Consider the following 14319-nt stretch of genomic DNA (forward strand, 5'->3'; position numbering starts at 1 on the left):
ATTGATCCTCCACAGTTGCCATTTCTAATATAAAGTATTGTAAAGTTCTTACTTATATCTGTAAGTAAACTTGCTATGAAAGCGCTAAAACATACCAGTGTAGTGAGTTTACATTATTCACCCAAGGAACTTAGGTTATTAGAGTTCCGGTCAGATGGTTTTTCATGGGACACATTTCCTGTGTTGTTGTTACTGGATGAGAAGATACTGTTCTGTTATTGATTGAAGTAAAGTCTAAATGTCATTAAAACAGTTAGCTCCATCTTTTGACACCCTTTTTTTCCCTCTCCCGTCCTTGCACGCTACACCACTACAACAAAGATGACGGGGAGAAGACGCTGCTGAAGATGAGCCACGTAAATAAGACCACCCACAAAACCTTGCATCCTGTAGCGACTGTCAGAAAGCGGCTTGAAGATGGTCTGTAAAACACAATGTATGTTTACATTTTGACCAAAGAACCACCATCACATGTTATGTAGACCACAAGGAAGTATTTTACATTTAGAAAAAAATATTGATAATATGACTCCTTTCATTCGCCCTATAATCCGGTGCGCCTAATGTATGAAAAAAGATTTAAAAAATAGACCATTCGTCAACAGTGCGCTTTATAATCTGGTGCGCCCTGTGATCCGTAAAATACGGTATTTGATTACACTGAATGCTTAGCTCTACTATGGGAATCGGAAGTTGGTCTGAACTGCGGAGAGGAGGATGACAATTGTATCCTTTGAGCAATAATGAGTAGATTATTGCAGGTTGCGGTTTCTGCTTCGTCTACACCAGTGTTTTTCAACCACTGTGCCGTAGCAGACTAGCGTACGTTGAGATATTGTCTGGTGTGTAGTGGGAAATTATATAATTTCACTTTATTGGGTTAAAAATATTTTATGCAAACCAGTAATTATAATCCACAAATGTGCCGTTGTTGAGTGTCTGTACTGTCTAGAGCTCGGCAGAGTAACTGTGTAATACTATTCCATAACAGTAGGTGGCAGCAAGTAGCTAATTGCTTTGTAGATGTTGGAAACATGGTTTGTCGTGATCACAATATGCAGACAACAGCAGGAGGCAGCGTGCAGGTAAAAAGGTGTCTAATGCTCAAACCAAATATAAACAAAGAGCGAGTGCCGCTAAGAAAAGGCATTGAAGCTTAGGGAAGGCTATGCAAAATGAAGCTAAAACTAAACTGGCTGCAGAGTAAACAAAAACAGAATGCTGGACGGCAGCAAAGACTTACAGCGTTTGGAGCAGACGGCGTCCACAAAGTACATTCGTACATGACATGACAATCAACAACAAAATAGGAAACCCTACACAAAGGAAAACATAAAAAAAACTCAAAATAAGTCACGGTGTGATGTGACAGGTGGTGACAGCACACTTACTTTGAGACGAGCTATAGTGATGCATGCTTGGTTATGGTTTGAATTTATATCCAACAATTGCGAGATTGTCTTTTTACTGTCAAGATCGGCTGCTGGGTTTCATTTTTTTATGTTTTCTGCCAGTGGTATACCTCTGGATTTTTCCAATAAAAAAAAATGTGTCTCGGCTCAAAAAAGGTTGAAAAACACTGCTCTCTGCAAGGACACACATTTAATAACATAATATCGCTAACATTCGTTCCATTGTGTCCAAGAGTGACGCTGAGATCATTATTCATGCGTTCATTACGTCTCGTCTCAATTACAGTAACGTATTATTTTCGGGTCTCCCTACGTCTAGCATTAAAAGATTACAGTTGGTACAAAATGCGGCTACTAGACTTTTGAGAAGAACAAGAAAGTTGGATCATATTACGCCTCTACTGTATATACCTTTTATATCAATCAATCAATCAATATTTATTTATATTGCACTAAATCACAAGTGTCTCAAAGGGCTGCTAAAGCCATAACGACATCCGCAGTAACCCCCAACCCCTCTTCCCGTGCACTAAGATGTGACTTTAAGGTTTTACTCCTTACGTATAAAATACTACACGGTCTTACTCCAGCCTATCTTGCTGATTGTATTCTACCATATGTCCCGGCAAGAAATCTGCGTTCAAAGAACTCCGGCTTATTAGTGATTGCCAGAGCCCAAAAAACGTCTGCGGGCTATAGGGTGTTTTCTATTCGGGCTCCAGTACTCTGGAATGCCCTCCCGGTAACAGTTAGAGATGTTACCTCAGTAGAAGTATTTAAGTCCCATCTTAAATCTCATTTGTATACTCTAGCCTTTCAATAGACCCCCTTTTTAGACCAGTTGATCTGCCGTTTCTTTTCTTTTCTCCTCTGCCCTCCTCTACCTTGTGGAGGGGGGGGCGCAGGTCCGGTGGCCATGTATGAAGGGCTGGCTGTCCCGAGTCGGGACCCGGGGTGGACCACTCGCTTGTGCATCGGATGGGGACATCTCTGCGCTACTGACCCGTCTCCGCTCAGGATGGTCTCCTGTTGGCCCCACCAGGGACTGGACTCTCCACTAAGGACTGGACTTTCACAATATTATGTTAGACCCACTCGACGTCCATTGCATCCGGCCTCCCCTAGGGGGGGTGGGGGGAGGTCACCCACATCTGCGGTCTTCTCCAAGGTTTCTCATAGTCATTCACATTGACATCCCACTGGGTTGTGAGTTTTTCCTTTCCCTTTTGTGGGTTCTGTCCCGAGGATGTCGCTGTGGCTTGTACAGCCCTTTGAGACACTTGTGATTTAGGGCTATATAAATAAACATTGATTGATTGATTGATTGATTGACATTTGATTGGCCAAAATGTGCGGGAAAGTTGTAGACATAGGACAAAGTTGCAAAGTCGCTAACAAATCGCGTTATTAGTACAAATAAATACACAGTGGGGATGGATTTCATTCCAGCCCTTGTAATAGCACATGTCCTTCCATAAGGCCTCCAACCTGCGTGCAGGATTCAGTTCTCCAGTTAGGTCAGTATTGAATAATGCAGATCCCCGTTTCATTTCATCACCCGAATAGAAAAGCTGCAGCCGCTCCTTTGCCTTCACACCCATTATTCCGCTCGGATGGGCAAAACGCTCTCTCTGATTCCTTTGTGCACAAGAGCCCCATTGCATTTACCTGCACCTTTAAATGTCAAATACATAAACAAGTTAGACACAAATATACAATGCAACATGTTTTCAGTCTATTTTCATGTTTTCTGCATCTAACATGCGTTCCGAGGGTACCACGTGCTCCCCATGGTGCCACACCGCTCCTCCTATCCTCCGAACCCCAACCACCCACATATACGCAGCCTCCTTTCTCTTCCTTCATCTTCTCCTCTCCCTCACTCCCCTTCTCCTTGAGCTGCTCCCACCTCCCTCCGAGAGTCACACCTCATGAATTATTTACACCTGCAACGCCACGGGGGACCCCTGCCGCACCGCCTGACCGTTTACGCCTCAAAAGCAGCCAGAGAAGGTTTTCAAAAAAAAAGTGCAGCACCCTTGATTTTTTTGTTTTTGCTCCACACGCTGACGCACCGACAAGCTGCAAAAAAACACATATTAAAGAAATAAAGAGAGGAGAGGCAGGGCACGCCTTGTTTTAGTGCCATGTTGACTATGTGGAGGACATCCAGTGAGATGGAGTCATCTTCAAGACAGTTTTGTAGCATGTTCAATACATTTGGACCGCCACAGTAATGAAAAATACACGGTGAATTTATCGTAACCTTCATGCAGCGTGCAGTGATTCAGAAATAAAAGTGACTGTGGACCCGCCACGCCCTACAAGTGCCCCCCCCTGCATTATGGCTGCCTCACATGCAAACATGCCAGCTCTGCAGCGATATTAGTAATGATACATCACGCCTCCCAATCATGAAATGCATCTCAATCCCAGCACGGCGACGCCCATTTTGATTTACAGCTGTCTAATTAGAGGATACATTTTCCATCGCTTCTCCTGTAAACACAACAATGGCCTCTTAATTTGGAGCGCTGGTGTGCGGCTGCTGCAGGGGAGGTTGACTGTTAAATGTCAATATCCTATAAGCCTGGGACGCATTTTGAACATCTAGAAAGGTTTTTCTTTGGGGTTTCGCTTTGTTTCATATACAGTAGGAATAGGCTGCTGCATGTGTTGGGAGGAGCCACACGCATGTGCCTCTTAAAAGAGAAAGAAAGGAGGCGCACACACAGATTGAAGTCACCAGTGAGGTGTGAAAAGAGGCTACTATATGCGTCTATCACCTCTTCCCCCTCACTCATTGCATTATCTTCATCGAGGCTACAAAATGGAAGTGTATATTATCAAATGTGTATTCCATCAGTTGTTTTATGTACTCATGTAATGTACAAAGTAGATTTGTGTTTGCAACAGCACCTTTGGCACTTAAATCTTGGAAATGTACATTTTAATATTCTGAATATTAATAATACTCTGTACTGTGTTTTGAATTGATTGAGAGATTGATTATTGAGTTTATTGACATCTTTAAGAATTGAATCCATGTAATCCTTTAAATAAGCCAAAGGCGTCACATTTGATACATTCAATAATAAAATATATACAACCTGTAACATGTATATAAAAAAATTACATTAAAAAAATTGATAAATGTATGTGTATATATATATATATATATATATATATATATATATATATATATATATATATATATATATATATACACAAAGTATACAGTGGGGCAAAAAAGTATTTAGTCAGCCACCGATTGTGCAAGTTCTCCCACTTAAAATGATGACAGAGGTCTGTAATTTTCATCATAGGTACACTTCAACTGTGAGAGACAGAATGTGGAAAAAAAAATCCAGGAATTCACATTGTAGGAATTTTAAAGAATTTATTTGTAAATTATGGTGGAAAATAAGTATTTGCTCAACCATTCAAAGCTCTCACTGATGGAAGGAGGTTTTGGCTAAAAATCTCACGATACATGGCCCCATTCATTCTTTCCTTAACACGTATCAATCGTCCTGTCCCCTTAGCAGAAAAACGGCCCCAAAGCATGATGTTTCCACCCCCATGCTTCACAGTAGGTTTAGTGTTCTTGGGATGCAACTCAGTATTCTTCTTCCTCCACACACGACGATTTGAGTTTATACCAAAATGGATACATGGATGATACAGCAGAGGATTGGGAGAATGGCATGTGGTCAGATGAAACCAAAATAGAACTTTTTGGTATAAACTCAACTCGTCGTGTTTGGAGGAAGAAGAATACTGAGTTACATCCCAAGAACACCAAACCTACTGTGAAGCATGGGGGTGGAAACATCATGGTTTGGGGCTGTTTTTCTGCTAAGGGGACAGGACGATTGATCCGTGTTAAGGAAAGAATGAATGGGGCCATGTATCGTGAGATTTTGAGCCAAAACCTCCTTCCATCAGTGAGAGCTTTGAGTGGTTGACCAAATACTTATTTTCCACCATGATTTACAAATACATTCTTTAAAATTCCTACAATGTGAATTCCTGGATTTTTCTTCACATTCTGTCTCTCACAGTTGAAGTGTACCTATGATGAAAATTACAGACCTCTGTCATCATTTTAAGTGGGAGAACTTGCACAATTGGTGGCTGACTAAATACCTTTTTGCCCCACTTTACATGTCAGGTGATTTGAATAACAACATATACATTTGTCTTCATTTTGACGTCAACTTTCCAAGGGACTGACGACGTAAATAAGCCTAAGGCCAGTGGTTCTCGACCTTTTTTCAGTGATGTACCCCCTGTGAACATGTTTTTAATTCAAGTACCCCCTAATGAGAGCAAAGGATTTTCGGTTGAAAAAAAAGAGATAAAGAAGTAAAATACAGCACTATGTCATCAGTTTCTGATTTATTAAATTGTATAACAGTGCAAAATATTTCTCATTTGTAGTGGTCTTTCTTGAACTATTTGGAAAAAAAGATATAAAAATAACTAAAAACTTGTTGAAAAATAAACAAGTGATTCAATTATAAATAAAGATTTCTACACATATAACTAATCATCAACTTAAAGTGCCCTCTTTAGGGATTGTAATAGAGATCCATCTGGATTAATCAACTTCATTCTAAATATTTCTTGACAAAAAAATTAGTCTTTAACATCAATATTTATGGAACATGTCCACATAAAATCTAGCTGTCAACACTGAATATTGCATTGTTGTATTTCTTTTCACATTTTATGAACTTACATTCATATTTTGTTGAAGTATTATTCAATAAATATATTTATAAAGGATTTTTGAATTGCTATTTCAATTTTTTTTTTTTTTTTTTTATTTCACGTACCCCTTGGCATACCTTCAAGTACCCCCAGGGGTACGCGTACCCCCATTTGAGAACCACTGCCTTAGGCTATAATGTCACATATTTACATGTCAAATGTTTGTTAATATAGACTTAGACTTAGACAAAATGTATTGATCCACAAGGGAAATTCTTCGAAATTGTTACAAAGGCTGAAAAGGGTAAGGATGGAAAGGATAACGCAGTTATTAAGTAGACTAAAAATGCACCATAGCAGCAATATAAAATATAAAATATGTAATATTGATATATTATACATACAGTATATAATATATATACAGTATATGATACATATTGATGTATTATATTATATTGTTATATAATATGTACAATATGTAACAAATCCCAAATACCATGTACAATATTAAAGTTAAAGCTAAAGTACCAATGATTGTCTCACACACACTCGGTGTGGCGAAATTATTCTTTGCATTTGACCCATCACTCTTGATCACCCCCTGGGAGGTGAGGTGAGCAGTGGGCAGCACCGGTGGCCACGCCCGGGAATCATTTTTGGTGATTTAACCCCCAATTCCAACCCCTTGATGCTGAGTGCCAAGCAGGGAGGTAATGGGTCCCATTTTTATGGTCTTTGGTTTGAACTCACAACCTACCAATCTCAGGGCGTTACAGTATATGTAACAGCTGCAGCAACAACAACAAAAAAGGGAGGCAGCATAAAATAGAGAGTATATCCAACTGAAAATTTACATTATAAACAAAGAGAGGTAGCTAACATCAGGTAATAGACAGATGTCCTCTATTGCTGTATGGCGAGTGATTATACAGCTGGTTGGAGTGTGGAAGGAAGGAGTTCTTGAATCTAACACTGTGGGATGTGTATTGTCCCTTTTTAAATAAACTAAATTTTAATCTAAAATGCAATGTTAGTGGTCTGTTGTTCACATTTAACAGTTCACTTTTATTTTTTAGCACAAAAAAATAACCAAAAGGATAAATATATTGTGTATATAATGCCTTCATTTTTGCATACTTGTTTCCTCCCGTATCTCTAAATTGGAAAATCAGAGTACAGTCATGGGTTGGAGCGTATACTGTGTCTTTTACGCGTTTGTTTTCATAAATGCACCTTGGCACATTAATTTCAACTATGGGGTGCTACTGTATGAAGTGAATTGTAAAAGCTGCCATGCCTCATCGCACCTGCTTCGCTTTATGTCACATATCCAGAATTTGAAATAGCTTTTTATTGCTGCCAACATCAAAAACACATATGGCATTGCCAATACTTTATCGTATCTTTGAATGACGCACCTTTTGTTTTTGACATACAATGAGAAGCAGCTATGCAATGACTCTCCACAGGTGACCACACCCTGAAATGATGATGTAAACCCCGGTGTTCCTCCGCAGCCATCAAACAAGCCCCCTGCAGTGTTACACAACAGCTTTCTGCTTGTGCTGCCGACCCTTCTTTTGTCCAAATGTACCAACGAGCAATTATGCTTTGAAATTAAAACTGAATGTGCATTTCCCATTTAAAGGAACTGGTTATTAAGAAAAATAGGGTGTCTGTTTTTTTTTACATTTGTAGGCCCAATGTAGATGCTACAAAACTTCAAGTTAATCAGGAAAAAGGACAAAAGAGAATAATGACGCTACCATTACTCGGATGATTCTCACCATATTGATGCATTCAGGGTGGGGTATCTGGCAGCATTTTCCTTTGTCTTTTCTGCAACATCTTTGACATAATATTAAAGAAGGTCATTGTGTTGGGGCTCCCAAGGAGGACAGAGGTGTTGTATGACTAAACTGCCTCCAAGTGGTAGAAAATGGTACTTGTCTTAAACCTATGCTATAGTGGCCTAAATACTACAGTGGGGGAAAACAGTATTTAGTCAGCCAGCGATTGTGCAAGTTCTCCCACTTAAAATGATGACAGATGTCTGTAATTTTCATCATAGGTACACTTCAACTGTGAGAGACAGAATGTGAAAAAAAATCCACGAATTCACATTTTAGGAATTTTAAATAATTTATTTGTAAATTATGGTGGAAAATAAGTATTTGGTCAACCATTCAAAGCTTTCACTGATGGAAGTAGGTTTTGGCTCAAAATCTCTCGATACATGGCCCCATTCATTCTTTCCTTAACACGGATCAATCAACCTGTCCCCTTAGCAGAAAAACAGCCCCAAACCATGATGTTTCCACCCCCATGCTTCACAGTAGGTATGGTGTTCTTGGGATGCAACTCAGTATTCTTCTTCCTCCAAACACGTCGAGTTCAGTATATACCAAAAAGTTCTATATTGGTTTCATCCGACCACATGACATTCTCCCAATCCTCTGCTGTATCATCCATGTATCCATTTTGGTATAAACTCACCTTATTGCTCATTTATCCTGCACTACAACGAGCTAATGCAACAAAATTTAGTTATTATCTGTACAGTAAAGTTAAAATTTGATTGACAATAAAAGGAAGTCTAAGTCCAAGTCCAATTATATATGTATATATATATGTATATATCTGCCAAGCCGCGTGTTGCAACAGCGTGACTTCATAGTAAAAGAGTGCGGGTACTAGTCTGGGCTTCCTGTAGTCCAGACCTACAGGTAGCTGAGGTACAACTTCTGCTGTACATCAAGCAAAAATGGGAAAGAATTCGACCTGAAAATAATTAAAAAATTGGTGTCCTAATTTCCCAAACCTTTACTGAGTGATATTAAAAGGAAAGGCCATGTAACACAGTGATAAAAATGCCCCTGTGCCAACTTTTTTGCAATGTGTTTGCTGCCATTAAATTCTAGGTTAATAATTATTTGAAAAAAAAAAAACAAGTTTTTCAGTTTGAACATTACATATCTTGTCTTTGCAGTCTATTCAATTTATCTGAGTTGAAGAGGATTTGCAAATCATTGTATTCTGTTTTTATTTACGAATTACACACTTTACCAACTTCACTGGTTTTGGGTTTTGGTCCACATCTTCCAATTTGTGCCAGAGGAGGGAAAGTGTGTTCTGCTAGGGTGCAGCCAAATTAGGACCCAAGCATGCAACAATTGGTCAGGTGTGTACCATGAATTGATTAACGTGGACCTCGACTTAAACAAGTTGAAAAATGTATTTGTGTAGTACCATTTAGTGGTCAATTGTACAGAATATGTACTTTACTGTGCAATTTACTAATACAAGTTTCAACCAATCAATTAATTAATGTGAAAACACCACTAATAAGTTTGCAATCTTTGCAAAGGCATTTACAATTGGGAGAGTATGACAAATAATGACTTTTGGCACAAAATTGTATGTTTTTCTACATGTGGAAAATGCTTGCTACTGTTAGTATAACATAGGATTTGTGCATCTATGTCAGGAGTCGGCAACCTAAAATGTTGAAAGAGCCATATTGGACCAAAAATACAAAAACAAATATGTCTGGAGCCACAAAAAAATAAAAGCCATATTACATACAGGTAGTGTGTCATGAGATACAAATTGAATTATGAGGACTTAAAGGAAACTAAATGAGCTCAAATATGATGAATGAGACATAATGATGCAATATGTACAAACAGCTAGCCTAAATAGTATGTTAGCATCGATTAGTTTGCAGTCATGCAGTGACCAAATATGTCTGATTAGCATTCCACAACGTCAATAACGTCAACAAAACTCACCTTTGTGCATTCAAGCACAACGTTGAAAAAACGGAAATGCTGATTATCGGTCCTGCTAGACACCGACCTCTATTTAATAATACAACTCTAACATTTGACAACCAAATAATTAAATAAGGTGACTCTGTAAAAAATCTGGGTATTATCTTCGACCCAACTCTCTCCTTTGAGTCACACATTAGAAGCGTTACTAAAACGGCCTTCTTTCATCTCCGTAATATCGCTAAAATTCGCTCCATTTTGTCCACTAAAGACGCTGAGATCATTATCCATGCGTTTGTTTCGTTTTGTCTCGATTACTGTAATGTATTATTTTCGGGTCTCCCCATGTCTAGCATTAAAAGATTACAGTTGGTACAAAATGCGGCTGCTAGACTTTTGACAAGAACAAGAAAGTTTGATCATATTACGCCTATACTGGCTCACCTGCACTGGCTTCCTGTGCACTTAAGATGTGACTTTAAGGTTTTACTACTTACGTATAAAATACTACACGGTCTAGCTCCAGCCTATCTTGCCGATTGTATTGTACCATATGTCCCGGCAAAAAATCTGCGTTCAAAAGACTCCGGCCCAAAAAAAGTCTGCGGGCTATAGAGCGTTTTCCGTTCAGCTCCAGTACCTCAGTAGAAGCATTTAAGTCCCATCTTAAAACTCATTGGTGTACTCTAGCCTTTAAATAGACCCCCTTTTTAGACCAGTTGATCTGCCGCTTCTTTTCTTTTTCTCCTCTGTCCCCCCCTCCCTTGTGGAGGGGGTCCGGTCCGATGACCATGGATGAAGTACTAGCTTCCAGAGTCGAGACCCAGGATGGACCGCTCGTCGGGACCCAGGATGGACCGCTCGCCTGTATCGATTGGGGACATCTCTACGCTACTGATCCGACTCCGCTTGGGATGGTTTCCTGTGGATGGGACTCTCGCTGCTGTCTTGGATCCGCTTTGAACTGAACTCTCGCGGCTGTGTTGGAGCCACTATGGATTGAACTTTCACAGTAACATGTTAGACCCGCTCGACATCCATTGCTTTCGGTCCCCTAGAGAGGGGGGTTGCCCACATATGAGGTCCTCTCCAAGGCTTCTCATAGTCATCATTGTCACTGGCCTCCCACTGGGTGTGAGTTTTCCTTGCCCTTATGTGGGTTCTTCCGAGGATGTCGTAGTCGTAGTGGTTTGTACAGTCCTTTGAGACATTTGTGATTTAGGGCTGTATAAATTAACATTGATTGATTGAACGTTAAAAGTTTGGTGGACAAAATGAGACGGAAAAAGAAGTGGCATAAAACACGTCTTAGAAAGTTGTACATGTAAACCAGGGTTCACCAACCTTTTTGAAACCAAGAGTTACTTTTTGGGCACTGATTAATGCGAAGGGCTACTAGTTTGATACACACTTAAATAAATTGCCAGAAATAGCCAATTTGCTCAATTTACCTTTAACTCTATGTTATTATTAATAATTAATGATATTTATCTTTGTGGAAACACTGATCATCTTAATGACTTCTCACAATAAATATATATTTTTGATGACATGTTTTAAATAGGTTAAAATCCAATCTGCACTTTGTTGGAATATATAACAAATTGGACCAAGCTATATTTCTAACAAAGACAAATCATTATTTCTTCTAGATGTTCCAGAACAAAATTTTTAAAAGAAATTCAAAACACTTCGAAATATGATTTAAATTTTATTCTACAGATTTTCGAGATTTGCCACAATATTATTGTTTTAATTTTAATCATGATAAGTTTGAAGAAATATTTCACAAATATTCTTCGTCGAAAAAACAGAAGCGAAAATGAAGAATTAAATTAAAATGTATTTATTATTCTTTACAATAAAAAAAATGAATTTACTTGAACATTGATTTAAATTTTTAGGAAAGAAGAGAAAGGAATCTACAAGGTAAAAAGGTATATGTGTTTAAAAATCCTAAAATAATTTTTAAGGTTGAATTTTTTCTCTAAAATTGTCTTTCTGAAAGTTATAAGAAGCAAAGTAAAAAAATAAAGGAATTTATTAAAATCGTTTTTAATCATATTTATTTTATATTGTCTTTTTATACTGGTTTTATATGTATTTATTTATTATTATTTATTATTTATTTTTTGTTTTTATTCAGTCATTGGTGGTGCTCAGGATAGTATTTGAATGTTGTTTTTAATATTGTTGTGCAGCACTTGGAAACATTTTATTGTTTAAATGTGCCATATAAATAAAGTGGATTGGAATGGATTTGATTTAAACAAGTGAAGACTAAGTCTTTAAAATATTTTCTTGGATTTTCAAATTCTATTTGAGTTTTGCCTCTCTTCGAAATAAAAATGTCGAGCAAAGCGAGACCAGCTTGATAGTAAATAAATACAATTTAAAAAATAGAGGCAGCTCACTGGTAAGTGCTGCTATTTGAGCTATTTTTAGAACAGGTCAGCGGGCAACTCATCTGGTCATTACGGGGTACCTGATGCCCGCGGGCACCGCGTTGGTGACCCCTGATGTAAACAAACTACGGTGAGTTCAAGGACCGCCAAAATTTGTAGGACAAAACGGGGCTCGCCAAATAAATACTCGAATCAGTGAAGTATGTTGAATAAAAACTACTGCAACGCACTTCTTGTCAGGATCCCCAGCAAGAACATCCAGAAGCTGCAGTACATTGATTGATTGATTGATTGGTTGATTGATACTTTTATTAGTAGATTGCACAGTACAGTACATATTCCGTACAATTGACCACTAAATGGTAACACCCGAATAAGTTTTTCAACTTGTTTAAGTCGGGGTTCACGTTAATCAATTCATGGTAGTACAAAATAGTGCTGCGAGGATCCTGATGAGAGTGCGGAAACATGACCACATCACACCAACTCTCAAATCCCTTCACTGGCTTCCTGTTCCATTCAGGATTGAATTCAAAATCTCCATACTAACTCACCAGTGCCTCCATGGAAATGCCCCCCTCTACCTCAAGGAACTGCTCACCCCCAAATCCTCCACACGACACCACCGCTCCATACAGGCTAACCTCCTCCAACCTCCACGGACAAAGCTTTGAACAATGGGAGACCGGGCTTTCTGCTCCGCTGCTCCCAGTCTGTGGAATGCTCTGCCTGACCACCTGAGGGCACATCAGACTGTGGATGCTTTTAAAAAAGGCTTAAAAACATATCTTTTTAAAAAAGCCTTTCTATGGACATGCATGCTGGTTGTAGCTATTGGGCTGTTTCTAGTTTTATATTTTATTTATTTTTATTATTACTATTTTTTTACACTGTGGCCCTTTGAGGTTGTTTGCTCTACATAAAGTGCTTTTTACAAACACAATCTATTATTATTATTATTAAAACAGTGTGCTTTATAAGAATTAGGGAGATTTGTGTCATTTTTGTCCCCCGACAGAGACTATATTAAAACAAAAAATTTAAAACATTTTTTTCCATCCATCCATCCCCTCATCTTTTTCATTTTTCATACATTTTTGAAAAAGCTCCAGGGAGCCACTAGGGCGGCGCTAAAGAGCTGCATGCGGCTCCAGAGCCGCAGGTTGCCGACCCCCGATCTATGTGAACATATAAAATATACATTGTTTTGAAAAATGTTTCTGAAAAAATGGAAATATGCAATTACCTAAACAAGGCCACTTAACATAGTACATCAGTGGTTCTCAACCTTTTTTCAGTGTGAACATTTTTTAAATTCAAGTACCCCCTAATCAGAGCAAAGCATTTTTGGTTGAAAAAAAGAGATAAAGAAGTAAAATACAGCACTATGTCATCAGTTTCTGATTTATTGAATTGTATAACAGTGCAAAATATTGCTCATTTGTAGTGGTCTTTTTTTAACTATTTGGAAAAAAAGATATAAAAATAACTAAAAATTTGTTGAAAAATAAAAAAGTGATTCAATTATAAATAAAGATTTCTACACATAGAAGTAATCATCAACTTAAAGTGCCCTCTTTGGGGATTGTAATAGAGATCCATCTGGATTCATCAACTTAATTCTAAACATATCTTCACAAATAAAATAAATCTTTAACATCAATATTTATGGAACATGTCCAGAAAAAATCTAGCTGTCAACACTGAATATTGCATTGTTGCATTTCTTTTCACACTTTATGAACTTACATCAGGGGCGGTTCTAGGCATGCTTTTATGAGGGGGCAGTCAGAAATGTGAAGGGGGCATCATGTGTACACATCATGCTCCAGCACTTTTTTTCCTGTGCTTATAGTAACGATGCTTTCTTCATTGAAATGGGTCTTTAGCTATGTGTCCAACCCCAACCTGGAGTAGTGGATTGCACTTTGTCAGGCCTATACCTTAGACCTGTCCAACTTGGGTGTCCCACCTGAAAACTAAGCTCCTGCTGGTATAGCTCTTACGGTCACT

At 38.4% G+C, this 14319-nt stretch overlaps 1 protein-coding gene across 1 annotated transcript in view; it reads left to right on the plus strand.

The window, feature by feature from the left end:
• The first annotated feature begins 321 nt into the window (after positions 1-321).
• Positions 322-14319, plus strand: part of taf5 (TAF5 RNA polymerase II, TATA box binding protein (TBP)-associated factor) — a 36464-nt gene continuing 22466 nt past the window's right edge. Inside the window, exon 1 of the mRNA XM_061880956.1 lies at positions 322-436. Within this exon, the coding sequence (XP_061736940.1) occupies positions 418-436 (19 nt within the window). The 5' untranslated portion in view covers positions 322-417. The remainder of the gene's footprint in view (positions 437-14319) is intronic.

This window comes from Nerophis ophidion, linkage group LG20 (assembly GCF_033978795.1).
Source record: "Nerophis ophidion isolate RoL-2023_Sa linkage group LG20, RoL_Noph_v1.0, whole genome shotgun sequence".
Lineage (NCBI taxonomy): Eukaryota > Metazoa > Chordata > Actinopteri > Syngnathiformes > Syngnathidae > Nerophis > Nerophis ophidion.